This window comes from Dreissena polymorpha, chromosome 1 (assembly GCF_020536995.1).
Source record: "Dreissena polymorpha isolate Duluth1 chromosome 1, UMN_Dpol_1.0, whole genome shotgun sequence".
Lineage (NCBI taxonomy): Eukaryota > Metazoa > Mollusca > Bivalvia > Myida > Dreissenidae > Dreissena > Dreissena polymorpha.
Genome location: NC_068355.1, coordinates 209,121,464 through 209,140,479, shown reverse-complemented (window position 1 = coordinate 209,140,479; position 19,016 = coordinate 209,121,464). Strand labels below are relative to the sequence as shown.

General features: G+C 35.4%; 2 protein-coding genes across 4 annotated transcripts; one reads left to right on the top strand and one right to left on the bottom strand.

Annotated features, from left to right (window-relative positions):
* Window positions 1–2,302: 2,302 nt before the first annotated feature.
* Window positions 2,303–3,914, bottom strand: LOC127866145 (uncharacterized). The gene is made up of 2 exons (XM_052406569.1): window positions 2,814–3,914; window positions 2,303–2,647 (listed from the first exon to the last, which is right to left on the bottom strand). The coding sequence occupies exons 1-2, from the start codon at window positions 3,702–3,704 to the stop codon at window positions 2,303–2,305; spliced, it is 1,236 nt and encodes a 411-aa protein (XP_052262529.1). The 5' UTR covers window positions 3,705–3,914.
* An 832-nt stretch (window positions 3,915–4,746) lies between these two features.
* On the top strand, window positions 4,747–18,672 carry LOC127864811 (uncharacterized). 3 transcript variants are annotated; one of them, XM_052404697.1, is made up of 13 exons: window positions 4,747–4,825; window positions 9,517–10,732; window positions 11,025–11,193; window positions 11,494–11,631; window positions 12,344–12,454; window positions 13,155–13,358; window positions 13,607–13,690; window positions 14,284–14,387; window positions 14,756–14,882; window positions 15,501–15,733; window positions 16,124–16,272; window positions 17,861–18,048; window positions 18,296–18,672. In XM_052404697.1, the coding sequence occupies exons 2-12, from the start codon at window positions 9,536–9,538 to the stop codon at window positions 18,024–18,026; spliced, it is 2,682 nt and encodes an 893-aa protein (XP_052260657.1). In that variant the 5' UTR covers window positions 4,747–4,825; window positions 9,517–9,535; the 3' UTR covers window positions 18,027–18,048; window positions 18,296–18,672. The 3 variants fall into 3 exon arrangements, with proteins under 3 accessions (XP_052260657.1, XP_052260656.1, XP_052260658.1); XM_052404696.1 differs by having other exon boundaries at window positions 17,861–18,671; XM_052404698.1 differs by lacking the exon at window positions 4,747–4,825 and having other exon boundaries at window positions 10,678–10,732; window positions 11,062–11,193; window positions 17,861–18,669.
* Window positions 18,673–19,016: the final 344 nt, after the last annotated feature.

Sequence of the window (19,016 nt, the reverse complement as noted above, 5' to 3'; positions counted from 1 at the left end):
ACTGTATTTATTGCACCAAATAACCAAAGAATGTTCGCATGTTCCAATACCGATTCAATAGTGTTGTGGAACAAATGAACCAATATTAGTATGCATCTAGACAACGATCACATCGTGCGTATTATTCGGGTTTTAGAAATTAAGGACCCCCTATTAAGAAGCGACTAAATAACAATCTCGTGTGCTTATTCGGTCTTTATTACAGAAGTATTGTACCATTAAAATCATTTAAGTTATATGGTTATATCAGGGCTTAGTTAGTTAAATATTGAACTCATGCTAATCAAGCCGAAATGAAAACAGTGCATACAAATGCAAGATATCAACAATCACCTATTTACATAATGTTAATGCACTCTCGGTACATTTGATCCTGAATACATTTCACGTCAGCCATCAGTTGGAACAAGTACGAAGGGCCTTATATATATATGAGTCGCGTTCTGAGAAAACATGGCTTAATGCATGTGCGTAAAGTGTCGTCCCATATTAGCCTGTGCAGTCCGCACAGGCTAATCAGGGACGACACTTTCCGTCTTTATGGTATTATTAGTTTCAAGGAAGTCCATCCTTGCCGAAAATCAAGTTTAGGCGGAAATTGTCGTCCCTGATTAGCCTGTGCGGACAGTACAGGCTAACCTGGGACGACACTTTAAGCTCATGAATTATGCCCAGTTCTCTCAGAACACGACACACACATATATATATATATATATGTGTATCGCGCCATGAGAAAACCAGCACAAATGACAAAATTTTCGATTTTTATCTTTTTTCATTTTCGTTATCTACGTTCTTTTCCGGTTCCATATATGTATAAAATGCCATACTTTTCCAACTATAACCTAAACTAATTTGCATTTACGTTAACCCGTGTGAGTCTAAAGTGACCGTCATTACGTCGTTATTTTGACGTCACGTCATATTTCATTTTATTTTCGAACTCACTTCGTTCATATTTTATTTGGAAATGTCCGTTATCATTATTTAAAATTGTAATCATGTTGTTTTTGATACCGATGACGGAAATGTGTTACTGTTTGGTTATGTCATATAATATGTTAATATTACTTGATGTTTTCTCTTCAAGAAAATAAATAATGCAGTTTGTTGGATAATTTAAATGAAATCGGAATGTCGATTTAGTTTTGTTATACAAACAAACGTACAGAATCCATTATACAGTAACAATAACCGGTTACATCAATCCTTAGCACAGTTAAAACAGTAAAAATGGCACAATCTGTCTAACACGCGAAGCCTTCTTGACCCCGAGCTGACAATAGAGGTCGCACGTTATCACGCAAGTAGTCACGCCGTGCTGCAGATAATCCAGGAGCGAGCAGCTGCACTGGACGTCGGTGTTCGTGAAGAGGAAACCTGGGTTCTTCAATAAACACAAAGAGGTCTCTTCACCGTCGCTGCATGTCCTCGCCATGACAACGCCGGGGTCAGCAGACGACATTCGAAAGTACTGATATTTCCTGCAGTGGAAGGACACATTTTATAATTTGTATTTTGTCCAAATTAGTAGAATTGTTATTAAACTATTTGCGTTTGAAATACCAGTTAATTTCATGCAATGTAATAATTGCTACATACCGTATGCCATGTAGCGCATTGAAGTGTTCGCCTATGAACGACTTCCAGTTACGCCAGCACCACGCTGGGTAACGAACTGCAGCGTAAGTGCTGCTCGATTCGTCCACAACGGCTGCCAACTCGTCCATTGTCTCTACGTCGCTTCTTCTGTAAGCCTTTTTAACACAGGCAAACCCGCTGTCTACGTGACAACGCGCGTGGCCTAAAACATAATAATAAGTCTTAAATTATTTTTTTATAAAACAAAAGTGTTATGACTAATAGAATGATTGTTTTCTATGGATAAGTAAACACAAACATATTTTCTTTACCGGGAATCTGCATCAGGAACTCGATGGTGTCCTGCTGACCTGTCATGACACGCCCCAGGAAATATCCAATGACGTACCGGTTTTTATTCTGTCCTGAAAAAGAATATAGCGCATATTGTATTCAGTTATAAATTTACACTTAGAAATTATCCAAGCATTGTGTTGTTTTGTAAAAAAAAATCGAATGTATAAATAATATCACTTTTTTATTTTTTAGGCGGTAATTCGGATCACGCGTGTGGTATTTTCGTTCAAAAAATCGTATTCATAATATAAAGCATAGTTTACATAGTAGCGCTTCGTAGCTTACAAGAGCTATTCGTAGCTTAATACCATACAAAACAAATATAGTAATTAAACTGTAGTACACATTAAATACGCCCGTGTTGTTAATTACCTGGACAGTTATCGGCGTGAATAATGAATGACCTAGATTGATTTGACGTTGCTTCCAGTGCCCAATCTATCATGGAAAGCACTGCGTTTGGGCCGTGCGTCATCTTGCCATCTTTCCCATGGGTTTCGTTCTCGTCGATTAGAAAGTTCAGTTGTTTATCGCCACTTTTGCGGAAACCGAAGATCTGCACTTTTCTGAGTGTCATAAAATATATTTGGCCCATCTGTCTGCCGTAGTGTGGTAAACTTACACTTTGACAAAAGTCAAACGTGAAGTGGCAATATCGCACTGGGTCAGAAACGGCCATCTGAACACAGTTTAAGCACACGTTTCTTTCCTGTAAAATATGAGCATGCATTATTATCAACACCTATTATCGTATTGGTTTTGGTGTTATCACTGAAATTTTTAATTACACCAGCAAAAGATGAGAATAAAACATTAAATTATTACTTATATGTGTAGGCTAACAATTAAAATTAAGTTGTATTACAAATAACAACCTTGCGAGCGTCAGTGATGTGCGTCTCCATTGCTGTCAGTGCATGTAGCTTCTCGTCTTCTGTCACAGCGCCCACGATGTCCCTTCGAAGTCGCTCGCAGGTGCCGCAAACGTCCTCTCTTGGTTTTGCAATTTTAATGTGCGGAACGCAGTGCAACAAGATGCTTTTGAATGCCGAAATTTTCACGCACCGCACATTTCTCTCTTCACAAGCAGAGCTATAGTGCGCATGTAAATGCAACTTTGTTGTGCTTGATGGAAGGAAGACGATTGGAATATTGTCTTTTCCCCTTGGAGCTGCTGGGTATGGCAGTCCGATTTCTTCGGATGTGTTCATGATGAACTGCACAACCCGATTCACATCATCAAACATTAGTGCGTGTTTAGGTTTTCGCCCTCTGTTCCCGTGCGTTCTCGGTGTACAGCCGCCCTGATTTACTGTCTGTATCAGCGCATATAGAACAGCACGTTTAACGTCAAAAAACAGCTGAAAAGTTTCCCTACACACTGAAGCACCATTAATTGCAAAGTGTGTGCGCACGCGGAAACCTTTCTTCCCTCTCTTAGTGCTAGAAGAGGTATCCAAACAATTACTTAAAATCCCCATAAGAAACATTTCTTTTTCATCTTTACTCTTCTCACACATGTCTAAAATGGACTGATACACCGAAGATGGTGTGAAGTTCTTTTGACAATGCCTGCCACATCCACATCCCTTCATGAAATGCTCTACAGCCAACCAATCAGGGTCACACTCTCCTTGTTCATGTACGCCAGCGCTTGGTACGTTGCGAACATGGTTTTCATCTTCTGACAGTGATCGACCATCGATTTGATCGTCTTCGTTGTTGCTATCGTTGTCAACACTCGCATCAATATTTTCACTCACCATAGACCTCACACGACCCTGACAGATGTCGGCGTAGCTGCTTGTATCCACGTCGCTCTCGTCACTCGCCTCCAATGTCTGGAAACAAACGGGTGTACTCGCCGGGGTACGACCAAAGTGGTCTGAGATGATACTTTCCAAATCCTAAAATATTTAAATACGCGATAATTAATCAATTGATAATGTATGTATATCAGTATATTTAAAGCAACAGTGAAGTGGCAATTTAATAATTATTGTATTCTATAACATGCACATACTAACACAAAATATGTAGAAACTTTTACGATTCGAACCAATGCTTAGATTTATCAGAACATTATGGAGCGTACTGCCTTACCGATTGCGCTATTTACCCTCGATAGACTCAAGGCGTATTGTACTATCTAAATATATCCATACGGTATGTTGCAAAAATGTTATTGTGAATAGGCTATCCACATTAAAATAAAACGTCATTAACTAACAGCTTATTAATCTTAACTAACAGCTTATTAATCTTAACTAACAGCTTATTAATCTGTCGATGTGTGCTACTTAAACTTTAGATTTTACTTATAATGGCTAGTAGTAGTCAGATGCTTGTTTAATATTATTGTAAACACACATTTAATATGATTTAAATAGGCGATACACTTGCATACAATTTTCAAACAACAACACATATTTACACAATAAATTATGTTTTCAAAATATCGTATTAGTCTTGTTATTCTCTGACACTATTCACAGGAGTTTGAAATTCTATCAATATAGCTAATCTAATGGCTATATTTATAAAAAAAAATATACCCTTATATAGTATAAAGACTACAGGAATGCAACGCAGCAGACCCCTGACCCGCCCATTTTCCAGTAAACAAGGGAAATTACTGGAAAAACAGGGTCTTATACTATATAGGGGTATAAAAAAAAAATTTAGCCATTAGATTAGCTATATTGATAGAATTTCAAACTCCTGTGGTCCGGTCGACTAGACTGGCGCATTTTCGGAACTTTTTTTTAATGGTAAAATGTAGCCTTAAAATACACAAACGAATAGAGTGATTGCCCTTTGATTGTTTACATGTAACCAGGCATGCATGATATTATCGATAATCAAATAGATTAATTGGAAATTACAGGTATGTATGCGTCACATCAAGGTGCGTTATGAAGCAACGGTATGGATGAACATGTATTAATATATTTCGAAACTGTTTGGTATTGTTGCTCATTGAACCTAAAACAAAGTAAATCTTTCTTTGTATGAGTTAAGCTCAATCTGTCAATGGATATTTCGGAATGTATCATGTTCAAATTTAGTTTGTAGTGATCATGGGAAGTAAGAGGTTTTCGTTGCCACAATGAAATCATAGAACATTATAAATTATATATTTAAAGGATATTAATCATTTTGTTGATAATGCCTTTTTGATTTCCCATGGGGGACTGCAAAGGCGACCTGCAGAGTGGTAGTTAGACACTCTTACCACGTTACAAAAGAACTTGCCAAACAGCAAGGCTGTTGGGAGTGACCTTATTTTACTACACTCCTCCCCCTCTTAATGTTCCAAGGCCTAGACAAGCGGGATCCTCATGGCTCTCCTTGAAACCATTACTCAGTTTGTTACTGACTTGTCGCCATTATTGTGAAAAATCCTGAGCTTCAACAGGGGATTGAACTCGGACCTCCAGAGTGGTAAACAGACACTGTAACCGCATGGCTAAAGAGCTAGCCCAACAGCAAGGCTGTTAAAAGTCAGACTCACCATATTTCACTACAGACCTCCCCCTTTTACTGTTTGAAGGCCCAGACCATCCGCTAAACAAGCAGGATCCTTATGATTCCCTTGAAACCATAATAACTCAGTTTGTTACTGCCTTGTTGCCTTATTTTACTAAACAAACTTTAAAATTAGCGTTTCTTAAAAAGGGCCTTTTAACATGTTGACAAAATGAAACTAGAAATGGCGCGGCAGAGGCTGACGCGTATCTCCACGCCACATGTTTGACCCAGGGGTGCCCCAGGGTTGGTAATGAGTCCATGCATAGTTGAGATTGACCGTAGTGTCATAAGAGATGTTCAGTATCAATTTGAAGTAACTCAGTGTAGAAATAAATAAGTTAATGTAAAATAACCTTAAAAAAAAGAGTGAAAATCTCTGACCAGGCCCCACCCCAACCCCCATAACTTTTGACCCAGGGGTCAGATCAAAATTCCAAATAGTGCACTGTCGCGCATATGCTCATAGCTTCCATGTGTGTTAGTTTCAAGGTTCTAGTGCTAATAGTGTAGAAGGGGATAGTGGCCAGGACAGACGGACAAACCGCAGAGATAACCACATAATCCCCACTTTTTCTCCCGAAAAGCGTGGGGATAAAAACATTGTTTCAGATTCTCAGATTTTCGTTATAGTTATGATTTTTGTGAGGAAATAGTAATACTGAACATTAACCATGCTCTAAAATATCCATTAAAATATGTATCTTTTGATGATTCAAAAATGTACAAATTATATAGCAAAATGATTGCATAATTTGGAGGGTTCTGTTGTTGTTGTTATATTTTATGATACTAAAGGATTGCTTATATTAAGTATAATATACATCCCTCATTGTTTAAGCACAGAACGTTCGACTTTTACTCTAGGGGGTCAGTGGTTCGAGCCCAGTTGAGGGTAACTTTTTTTATAATATCCTATAACTGTCTATTTCAGCATTTTTTTTCAACTTTGGGGATAAAGTGTTCAATGTACCCTTCAGATAGGTACTTACATATTATAGTTTTGTTGCTAAGCATGATGATAATTATACCATGTTTATATTCTACTTTGTTGTTAAATATTTATAAAATATTTTGCTATAAATACTTAATTATATTAATTATACTTAATTGTACTTTGTTTGAAGAAAATAAATCAAAACACATACAAATATTCCTCTGGCTTTGTCATTGATGTAAAATAAATCTGCTCCAAATAAGCCCTTATCAATCACTAAATTAATTGTATTGGTATGGTAGCAGTACTTGTTTTATTTGTGTATTTGTTTGACAAAAGGTAGTAATGTATGAATGGTGAATTATATTGTGTAGGTCATTAAATTATTTATTTGTTATTCAAATCAAAAGAATAAATTATTCAATTGATAAACACTGACATCATTTTATAACACAATTACTACTGGCCTTAAGGCAAAACTAACCTTGTCATTGGTAACCTGCAAATCATTGATTGGAAAGGCACTTTTTAAGCATGATAAGGTACATTTACATTCCTAAATGGTGTCACAAGGATACAGTTGGACCTATTTTGTGTGGGTAAAAGAAGATGGGATAGGTTTAACTGTTTATTAGTTTGAAAGCTTTAAATTCTCAGAAACATAACTGGCATTCATTATGCATGCTAGGATTTTACTCATAAATAGATCATAATTTTGCTATAGGTAATTATCTTTGTTTAACTTATGGCTTTCTTACAGAAGTGAAATTATTGTTAACAGATGAAAAACAAGTAAGTTAATGTGAGAATAATAGTGTGAAACTAAATTTGAACATTTTGACTCGTATAGAACTTGTTAATTTGTGTGTACATTTTTTAATTAATTATATTTATAATTTTGGTCTGTGTTGAGGTCAATTCTATTGAAGGAGTAAAATCACAAAGGCCAGGAACAACCTTTGTGAAAAAGGATTAAATGTTTTTGGTTGTTTTTAAGAAAGGATTTGTAAATCTCAGGTTTTTCTTTTATTATTTAAAAGGTTCAGGTTTGGTTTTCATTTTGAACTTAAGAATGAAACACATAATTGCATTTATATAATAATTTTATTTCTCACCATATTAAATGCTTCTTTATATTAAAATGCATACTTTATTCATTGTAAATAAAGTTTATACTAAATTATTAAAGGTTCAAGTTAAATTATTATGCCCCCCTTCGAAGAAGAGGGGGTATATTGCTTTGCACATGTAGGTCGGTCTGTCCGTCCGTCCACCAGGTGGTTTCCGGATGATAACTCAAGAACGCTAGGGCCTAGGATCATGAAACTTCATAGGTACATTGATCATGACTCGCAGATGACCCCTATTGATTTCGAGGTCACTAGGTCAAAGGTCAAGGTCAAGGTGACCCGAAATAGTAAAATGGTTTCCGGATGATAACTCAAGAACGCCTATTCCTAGGATCATGAAACTTGATAGGTAGATTGATCATGACTTGCAAATGACCCCTATTGATTTTCAGGTCACTAGGTCAAAGATCAAGGTAACAGTGACCCAAAATAGTAAAATGGTTTCCGGATGATAACTCAAGAACACCTAGGATAGGATCATAAAACTTGATAGGTAGATTGATCATGACTCACAGATGATCCCTATTGATTTTCAGGTCACTAGGTCAAAGGTCAAGGTCACAGTGACCCAAAATAGTTAAATGGTTTCCGGATGATAACTCAAGAACGCTTAAGCCTAAGATCATGAAACTTCGTAGGTAGATTGATAATGGTTGGCAGATGACCCCTATTGATTTTCAGGTCACTAGGTCAAAGGTCGAGGTCACAGTGACCCGTAATAGTAAAATGGTTTCTGGATGATAACTCAAAACCGCTTATGCCTAGGATCATGAAACTTCGTAGGTACATAGATCATGACTTGCAGATGACCCCTATTGATTTACAGGTCACTAGGCCAAAGGTCAAAGTCACGGTGACCTAAAATAGTAAAATGGTTTCCGGATGATAACTTAAGAACGCTTATGCCTAGGATCATGAAACTTGATAGGTAGATTGATCATGACTCGCAGTTGACCCTTATTGATTTTCAGGTCACTATATCAAAGGTCAAGGTCATGGTGACCTGAAATAGTAAAATGGTTTCCGGATGATAAATCAAGAACGCTTATGGCTACGACCACGAATCTTCATAGGTACATTGATCATGACTTGCAGATGACCCCTATTGATTTTGAGGTCACTAGGTCAAAGGTCAAGGTCATGGTGACCCGAAATAGTAAAATGGTGTCCGGATGATAACTCAAGAACGCTTATGCCTAGGATCATGAAACTTCATAGGTACATTGATCATGACTGGCAGATGACCCCTATTGATTTTGAGGTCACTAGGTCAAAGGTCAAGTTCACGGTGACCCGAAATAGTAAAATGGTTTCCGGATGATAACTCAAGAACGCTTATGACTAGGATCATGATACTTCATAGGTACATTGATCATGACTGGCAGATGACCCCTATTGATTTTCAGGTCACTTGGTCAAAGGTCAAGGCCACAGTGACAAAAACATATTCACACAATGGCTGTCACTACAACGGAGAGCACATATGGGGGGCATGCATGCTTTACAAACAGCCCTTGCTGAATTTGATTTAAAGGTTAAGAAGCTTAATACACTCATCTTGCACAATACTTAAACATAAATAAACACACACAGTAAGTAAGGCAACATATAAAGTGTGTCACTGAGTGATGATTTTTTTTTAATGTGTAAAATATATTATTTCATACCAAGTGAGAAGTATTAATTTATTAAATTGACTTCTAAATCAAACATAGGAAAAATTGTTATAATGAAACCCGATAAAGAATTAATGCATAAAACATAACTACATAAAATAACATGTTTGAAAGAAAAAGTGTGTCCCCTTCATTTATACTTCAAATTTCATGTGCAAAAATACTGACATATCCATAGCATTTCAATAATTTACAAATTAACATTATCAGTAACTTAAAGCAAGAATCTCCTTATAAAATATGTTTCATTTGAAAATCATCTTTATGACTGCTTATGCTAATTCTTGTGTGTTTTCCCACTGGACAGGTTTTGACAGTTAAAACTGATGGGGTCTGCACCGTTGTGTGGAGTAAAACCAGCTTCTGTCATTGACTCCATTTCAAATAAAGACATTTTAAACTCAGAGCAGCGCGGCGGATCAAAATTCCGTGGTAATCAATCTGCTCAAATTTCATGCACAGATCAAACAGGAGAAGTTTTAAGTCCGGAAACTGCTCCATTTAAACAGAATCAAACGTCTGATGGAAGAATTTGTAACTCATCCGTTGCAAAAAATAAAAACAAATCCGAAGAGATTTTAGACAATTCTGAACAAACATTTGTTTACACAGATAAAGCGATTGGTAGTTCAGAACATTTTTTGAAACCAGTTGTAGGTTTACCAGACGAACCCGAAGATCATTCAATTACCGGTAATAATTCAAGTACGAAATTGAATTCTGAAAAAGGAGTTGGTAGTGGTTCAGGCTCTAAGATGATGTCCATAAACACCCGTAAAGTGAAACCTGAAGCTATTGAAGACGTGAATGATGTAACAGAAGCTAAGGACACGACACACCACGAATCAAACGTTGTTTTGCAGAGAAAAGACATTGAACAACCCATATTACGTAATAGTGCATACCGAGAGCATCATGTACCTAAGGAGATCATTATTGATACTAAACATGGGCATGCACCAGACGACAAAAACGTTTTTGAGGAGGAAGAAGACGAAGAAGTTAATGATGACGATGATGAAAAGAAGGAAAAGAAGCCATTGACAGAAGAAGAATTAAACGAATTGAAGACAAAAACATACAGTAAATTGAAAACAACTGCATCAGAAGTACTTGCTGTAGAAGACAAAATAAACGAAGAAGGAGTTTATAATATGAACATCAGGAACGCAATTTTACAATTTTACAATTCTTACTTTACCCTTAAACGCGGATCGTTGCAGCAGAGAATCCAGTTTCGGTTGGGCATTGCCAATATTCTGCTTGAGACGAAGTTTATGGGCCTGGTTTGTGATTGTTTGATCCGGATGTACAGGCAAGGTTGGATGGGAGATGATGGAAAGACGAACAAGAAAGCCTGCAACCCAATGATAAATGCTGTCTTGACGGCCGTGAATTTCTCTGATTCATCAGATGCTATTTCGATAGAGCTGGCAAATCATAAGGAATATTTGGAAACTATCAAAGATATTCTACTCAAATATGCCCCAAGACATCTTCTGAGTCAGGAACCAACGTTGTCGGTATGACTTTACTTCATTGATTATAGTGATCTTTATATACTATTACTTTTTATTAATTATCACTCAACTATTTTTGCGTTTGAAACCTTAAAGCTTCTATGCTTATGATAGATTGTGCTGTTATCAATGGTCGAACAATCTAAAATGTGTATGATAAACATTCGTAAACAAATGAGTTAAGTATTTTGAAAGTATTTCTTAACATTCGTCCATGTGTCTGCCGGCTTTGGTTTGAATTTCACGTATTTTGCTGATGCTACTTATTGTAGTCTCGTGGCATGTAATTGTTTAGAAAGAAGAAGCCAAGCTGATGAAGTTTTGTCTGTCAGTCGCCCACAACGTTTCAATGAGACCTAATAACAACCAACGTCTCCGGACTCTCGACTTTACGAGCGTCATGCAGCCCTACCTGACCTCTACTGACGAGATGTTTAGTTTGACCGCTCTGGCAACATTAGCGAGTATGTCTTTCTTACCAAAAAAGCAAACAATAGGGTTACAAAAAATCCTGATATGTTCACTCATGTTTAGATTTTAATATTGTTTATAATAAAATTAAGAAATTTGCAAATAGGCATTAAATATTTATATTGTACATGTGAATAATCATTGCCTCTGCGATAATGTCTTCATGAATGGCATCGCTCTAGTGTGAATGTTACAAGTATACTAGATTTACTGGGTATTCATCGATGTCTGTCATGTTTAGAAATTGTCAAGGCGCTGACAACATGACAAACTATTAATTGCATAATTTACAGGTATAGTAAACGAGGCAGAGAGTGAAATAATCAATGCAGCACATGATCGGGTTAAGTTTCTCCTAAAAGTTCTTCAGAAAGGTCTGGCAACCAAACTACGCCGCTGTAATGGATGGTCATGCAAAGAGTGTGGTTACAGTATGTACATTGATCTCCTTCGTTATTTTTCGTTTGTTTTTGATCTCCTTCGTATTTTTTTTTTGTTTTTTTTTCACTAATGTGTTGAAGATGAGTCTAGTATCATCATCAGACAATAAGTTCATTCCTTGGCCATTGCCTTTACCTTTAAAAAAGGTAAGTCAACTAAACTTTTCCTTGCGTTAACGTGTTATTACATAAGTTATACAGAAATTGTCCAATTTTCTCGAAAAGCAAAGTCCTTTCTTTATAAGTTATTGTTAATTTAGTGAATTTTAAGGATTGTAACATTGAATCGGAAACTAAATCTGAATGGCCGAACAAATGTGAGAAACTGCGCAAAAATTAAGGTCTGTCAGGTTATTGGAAACAAACAACTTGTTTACGCCTTATAACTGTTGCTGTAAAGTGTTTTTATACTTTAAAAAAATAATTTTTACAAAGTTTATATTATGAATATATTGAAATAACCACCGGACAAGTTGTTTTTCGGTCCAAAAATATTGTATCTGTAACCAGACGTTTTGATTTCTTTTGTTTATAACTAAGTCAGAATTTCCATCGGCTTGCCTTATTGTCAGCATAATGTCGAAAACCTATAAGAGTACTTGTGTTTTTCGTTGTAATTTTAAAGCTTTTCGTTTGCTAATGCAGATAACGAATGTAATGTTAAAAACAATTGATTTATTGCTACCGCTTTCAACTTATTCAGCAATCCGAATGATTGCTCAAAATGATGCCAACAAGAAATTGCTGGTTGAGCTTGGTGCCCTGGAGTTGCTCGTGAAATTGGGTCGAACCGGCAATGAAGAAGAGCAATTGGGTAAAAATGTATTTTTCGATAACCATTGATGTTCTTATAAATTTAAACTACATTGTACAGCATATTTTAGTGTCGAATTACATAGTTCCGGTTATTACACATTAGGCAAAAGTAATATTGCAACATGTGCTAAAAAGTGCTGAAAGACATGTTAAATAAAATTACATAGGTCAGATTTGGCCTTTGGTAAACACAGTATTCTCTAATATTTTCCACAATTTTTTACATCAACACATGTATGTTTAACTCAGAAAGTCAAAGTTGCTATTTCAAGCTGCACGTTGTATGAATATAGAAAGTTAAGTATAGTCATATGGTGCATTAATAACTTCAACTGCATGTAAAGAACATTCGCCATTTCAGATTGTTACGAGTTTTAAAGGATGTACAGAAAATCATAAATGTTTATGTTAAAGATACATTTTCTGTGGCATTTTTTTTACTTGTTGTCTACCAAGAAGATTCACATACTTTTTTAAATGCAACTGTGGATCTTTGCATTCTCTTGCAAATACTTAGTGGCCAACCGATGCAAATCTTATAATTTGTTCTATGTTATCAATGAAACACACTGCTTTGTACACCAACTAATCTTTATTTTCAAGTCGGTGATTGGAGTATAAGAGCATAAAAAACACTTTATATGTGTTGATGCTTTAAGCTTTAATTTACCATTATTGATTGGTTCTATTTTTTTTAGAAAGTGTGCATGCAATATGGGCTCTGAGCTTTGACAAAGATAATCAGCAGAAGGTGGTCAGTACTGAGGACCTAGGCGTACTGGAACTGTTGTTCGAACTAAAGAAATCGGAAAATGTCAACATCAAGAAAGCTTGCAATGGTGCATTGTGGAATCATCGAGACATGCTAAAGACATGTGAGCTCCAAAAATACAGAGATTTTGGTATGATTATATTATTCATTAATAAATTTTGTTTTATATATGATTATACTTTAGCATATACACAGTAAAGAAATGTTTACATGTTAGATTGAATATTTATTTTCAATTTATTATGGTACATGTAAATATTTACATAAGGTATAAAACACAGTTAAATTGTATTATCTTTACACTTGACCAGTCTACCCCTAAGTATATATATCAAATTGTATTGGTGTTAACAGTGTACCGTTTCATGCTATTTTTAGCTTTGAAACTGGAAGAAGATACAGCAGTCAGAGCAAAGTCAGAAGGAGTTAATAAACGTTCCAGGGAAACACATAGTGCTAAAGGTATTTTAATTGAAAGAACATTTTAGTTTTGATTTATAGCTATATTTTTATTGTAAATATTGCTTTGATCGAATTAATTCTTCCGAAAGAAAAGCAGGTAGTCTGTCAGTTTTCAATTATGAGAACAAATGCTAGGATGTGTTCGATTATAAAGTTACAGACACTATATAGTCATAAAGTAATAAAGTAGGGTATTCCATTCATGAAAATGCATACATTTTAATCATCATAATTGCAATAATTTTACAATTATAAGACATTACCAAGACAAAAACACACGCTTATTTTGCTAACAAATATCATATAATAAGAAAGTTATATTTGGTGTTACCTGTATGTTTCTCCATACGTTATTAATAAACTGTCTCTTATTTTGACAAAGTTCTTTAAACAGCCTGAAGCACCAGGTCTTAGATTGCCATATATTCTTTCCAGAAAATAACCGTTTCGATATTATTGCTTACATCTGTAGAACTTGAAAACATGTTAACAACTTTGCCAGACGAAGGTGTATGCATAAATATGCTTTTAATGCCGTGTAGGTAATCTAGTGTATAGTTCCTTAAATGAATAATCTTAACTATGTTTTTCAGGCGAGGAAAAGGTCGACCGAGGTCACGTGATGATCTCCTATCAGTGGTCCGATCAAGAGATTATGAAACGGATAAGAGATCAACTCAAACTTAACGGCTTTAGAGTACGCACTTATTGTCTTTACCAATTAATTAAAAAGATGCTTTATTTAATTTCTTTTCTTTATATTTAAGTTTTACATTTGCATAAATTAAGTTAATACAATATCTAATGCACTTTAATTTAACATAGTAAAGCATACCACAGTGCCCTATTGATGAATGTATAATGTCCATTTAATTGTAAATGACAACTTGTGTTATTTTCTTGAAATCTTTAAGTCTTTGAGTTAATTGCAATTGTAAATAAATACTCAAATACTTGCGCAGAATTTGTTTAAAATATGTTGATAACCTGATACATTAAACTTCATTTTGTGTTTATCATTGATATACATTTCGATTAAAACATCGACCGTCTTTTAATTGCCAGGTGTGGATGGATATTGATGAAATGGGTGGATCTACTCTACAAGCCATGGCCAGCGCGGTGGAAAATGCAGAACTAGTTCTGATGTGCATGTCACAGAAGTACAAGAACAGCCCAAACTGCAGAGCCGGTTTGTCTCTTGTAACATTATATACTGAGCGTACAAGTTTAGCTTAAATTCGAAAAAGCTTGGATTGCTGCTTGAAATATTAGTTTTGATCAATTTGTTTTAATACAATGAAAAACTCTATCATTTGGGTTTTGTTCCAAAGTGCTGAGCAGTTGTGTAGTTAATGCTACTTTATGTAAAATATTGTTTAACGAAATTTTGAACACATTAACACATAAGCACGAACTCATTGTGTAAGCCTTTAACAATAAGTGGATGTTTTGAAGAATACGTGGTCAAATAAAAAAGCTTACCAATATTTAAAAGTTAATATTTCAACATCCTAATAGAGTATCAAAAAATCTTACCCGCCAACTGAGTATAATAACAGTATAATGAGTTATATTAATGTCTCATTTTCAGAAGAAAAACTAAAGCAAAAAACTTTACCCTACTGTCTTGCAAAAATACTATGTTACACTGTCTTTCAACAATACCATGCTTTACTGTCTTGCCAAAATACTATGCCCCACTGACTTGCAACTATTTCCCACTGTCTTAAACAAATACTTTCCCGACTCCATTGCAAAAATAGTATGCCATACTATTTTATACCTAATCATTTACCTTGTACTTCAGAGGCCGAGTATGCGTTTCAGAAGAGTAAGAAGATCATTCCGTTGAAAATGGAACGCGGCTACGTGCCAGACGGTTGGCTGGGATTCATCTGTGGCGCTAAATTGTTCTACGAGTTTAGCGGGAAGTATCCCTTTGAGGATAAAATGGCCGGCCTGTTGAAGGAGATGGGGAAACAATGGAACCTAGGCCAGGAGCAAAAGGAGCCTGTCATTAAACCTGAAATTGCAAAACCGGTACGTGTATCACCGGGATTGGCTATTTTTGGAACGTCGTGTTGCATTTGTGGTACCGTTCTTTGTTTATGTGTAACGTTATGCATGTAATAATTCTGAAAAATGTGTTATGCCTGTGCTAGAAATATCAGTTACTCTAAGTGTATTCTAAGCGTATATGTAATATGATTTAGAAGTGTTGTGTATAGAAAACATAAAACAGTTTTATTTAATATAGTTGATATACTAATAACGTACGCATTTCGTTTATCGTATTTTATAAAATACAATTGTAATTACCTTGCTAATCTAATAAATGGCTTGGGCACATAAATAATTTAATGCTCGTTTTACTGGGTCTAAATAACTATCAAAGTTGATATGTTGGTATGTGCATTTCGTTACATGCAGATCAACTCAGAACCTGCCCGAACAGTTGACCATGTGGACTCAGGTAGAACAGTGTCTAGGGTATCGGTTTCCAACAGAACCGTCGAATCTGTGCGAAAATGGACAGATTCTGATCTTAAAAGATGGATAGACAAAAACGATCTGAACAGGTAATACAAATTTAAAGTTATAGAAATACTTTTTTTTCTTTTGTTAGTGTTGAGGTCACCTGTTTACAGTGTGTACAAGATGAGCATTTGGTATCGCCTTTTTTCTGTGTTCTTCGTCCTATATCGCATGGACAATTTTCACGACATTTCACATGAATGATCCTTGGGTGATCGACTTTCAAAGTTATTCGAATCATTGTCTGTCCATATTAAGGCAACGGAGCTAAACATAGATTTGAACATGAAAACGTAATGAATAGTCTCCACTTAAATTATATTTGACATTGTGCAGTCGTCCACTAAAATGTTTTTAATATTGCCCATTCGGTCAAATCTGAAACATACAGAGATCCACAAGACCTTAATATATATAAACTGAAATAATTGAAAAATCTCTGAAACAACAAGGTTCTCACAATTGATTGAGCTGACAGCCAGAACATTTGGTATTTAGAATCATAATGTGTTCATGAACAAAGTTTGCTTAAATTATGTCCCGTGGGTACAAATTAATAAAGCTCCAGGATTCACATAGTTAATGTAGATGCAAAAACGACTAAACACAGAGCTCTTATATGTAGTTTTAAACATCATAGGCTTATTGTGGCAAGCATCATGCCATTCGGATAAAACATGGTCCCATCTTTTGACTATAGCGCTATGGGCTTAGATGTTTGGTTTTCAATAATTTGATCAAATCAAGTCCCTGAGGTAAAAACTTTGAACACTCAGTGGGCCACTTGGTGAATACATACCTGATTAGCAAATTACCGCATTTGCTTCTCTGTTAGTAAAAAAACGGGTGTAATATTCGGTATGTAACATTGTATCGTAATTTTCTACAGAGTTTAAAAAAAATCATGCCATGGAGACAAAACTGGCCACGGCTAGTGTATTGATTGCTTTATATGGACTTATATTACAAAATATATTTTTAAAACTCTTCTTTGTCCTTTAGGATTAATATCATTTCCCCGGAGTCGAAATTTTTCTCGCCCAGGGGTCAAAACATGCGTCGCCCCAGGGTTATTATTGTTACTTTAGACGTTAAAAACGTAAACGCTTAAACCACAAATAAAAAAATGTTTTCTATTTGGTACGTAATATCGTACAGTGGTATTTTACTTAGTTTTTGTTCAAATTTTAAATGGCTATGAACCGGGGATCCAACGGTTAATCGACTTTATAAGCATAAAAAAATCCCTGCTCTCAAGAACAGCTCACAGATGAGTGCTCAAGATCCATTACTGCCCTCTTGCTTATTTGTAATGGTCAATACACTTTTAGAGCTGAAAACTATTCTTTCTGCCTGTTCACGCGATGCAAGATATAAATTTTTATTGTACTTCATGTCTCTGAACTGAAAGTACAACAAAAGTAAAATTTGTTTGTTGCCAAAATCGCGTGAGCGTATTTAAGCCACGTCTTGATATGTCCACTTATAGTATTAAGAATGTGTCGTTTTGTGAATATAGACATAACGGACATTATCAGACATTGCTTCATTGCTGCTTGAACATGTTAGTGCTATACTCTAAGAAATTCATAGATGTAAATATAAAATATCGTCCCTTTGTCTTGACCTTAGTGTTTTGCCGGGACGAATCACTGTCGGTGAAGTTGCACTACTTCTTCAGATGAAGATTGACTCTCCAGATTTCTTCTACAAATGTCTACATGAGATGATGAAGCTTTCGGATCTTTTGTCGATGTCAAAACTTGTTTGGGCATTGCAAGATATCGAGAAACATTAACCAGTGTATGAACACATAATTTGTGAGCAACATGTGATAATGTATTTTGTAAAATTTTTAAGATGAATTATATTTTGACAAAAAGATGCATGTGTGGTTAGTAAAATTTTGAATGTAATACAGGATTGTTCAAGTGGAATATTGAATTGTTTGTGGTGAGCAATTTTCTCAGGATGTTTGTTATTAATTTATTTTGTTAAAACATTAATATACGTATATTTTGAGATTTTAACATTTTTCTATCTAAAAACCGTTGAAATTATTTTTAGCTCGGATGTTTTCGGAGAAAACCCGAGGTATTGTCATAGCAAGCTCGTCGTCTGCCGACCGGCGTATGCCGTCCGGCGTCTTACAACTTGTATGTAGCTGCACCTTGATGAGTTCTACACGCCACACCCATTGTTTGGTCACTAGGTCAAAGGTCACTGTGACCTCTAATAAAATATAAACACTTTCCTTTCTTCCTTTTCTTCTGACAAGGTTTCATTTATTCAACACTGCACCCACAGCCGGGCGTTGGCAACCGCTATGCGGTGCTCTTGTTTACATTTAATTTTGTCACTTATTTTATTATTTATTAATTTCCTATGCTTATACCATTTGATATTATAGAATAAATTGTTGGTTTATCTATAGAATCTGGCGTATTCATGATCTTTTCGTGCGTTTTAAATCTAAAAATACGCATTTGTAACATTGACTCCAAATCATTATTTCAACTGTTTTGAGATAATGTAAGCACACAAATCCACGCACACACACACGCCATCTGTATTACGTCGCCATGGTGATCATGCTAACGACATTGTATATGTCGATTTACAAAATGAGTTAATTCGGTTGAATACCCTTAAAGCCATTTTGCAAATCGAAATAAAACTTGCATTCAAAATTTATTCTGATGATGTCTCGTGCGTCGTCAAACGATATCAGTTTAATTAAACAGTATATAAACATTATAATTATTAATTATATTGTGTTCCATTAACC

Coding starts and splice junctions, on each gene's coding strand:
- LOC127866145 (XM_052406569.1), bottom strand. CDS start 3,704: ATGGTGAGTGAAAATATTGATGCGAGTGTTGACAACGATAGCAACAAC. Junction 2,648..2,813: donor ACATCACTGACGCTCGCAAG/GTTGTTATTTGT, acceptor CATATTTTACAG/GAAAGAAACGTGTGCTTAAA.
- LOC127864811 (XM_052404697.1), top strand. CDS start 9,536: ATGGGGTCTGCACCGTTGTGTGGAGTAAAACCAGCTTCTGTCATTGAC. Junction 11,632..12,343: donor ATGCAAAGAGTGTGGTTACA/GTATGTACATTG, acceptor CAACTTATTCAG/CAATCCGAATGATTGCTCAA. Junction 12,455..13,154: donor CAATGAAGAAGAGCAATTGG/GTAAAAATGTAT, acceptor TATTTTTTTTAG/AAAGTGTGCATGCAATATGG.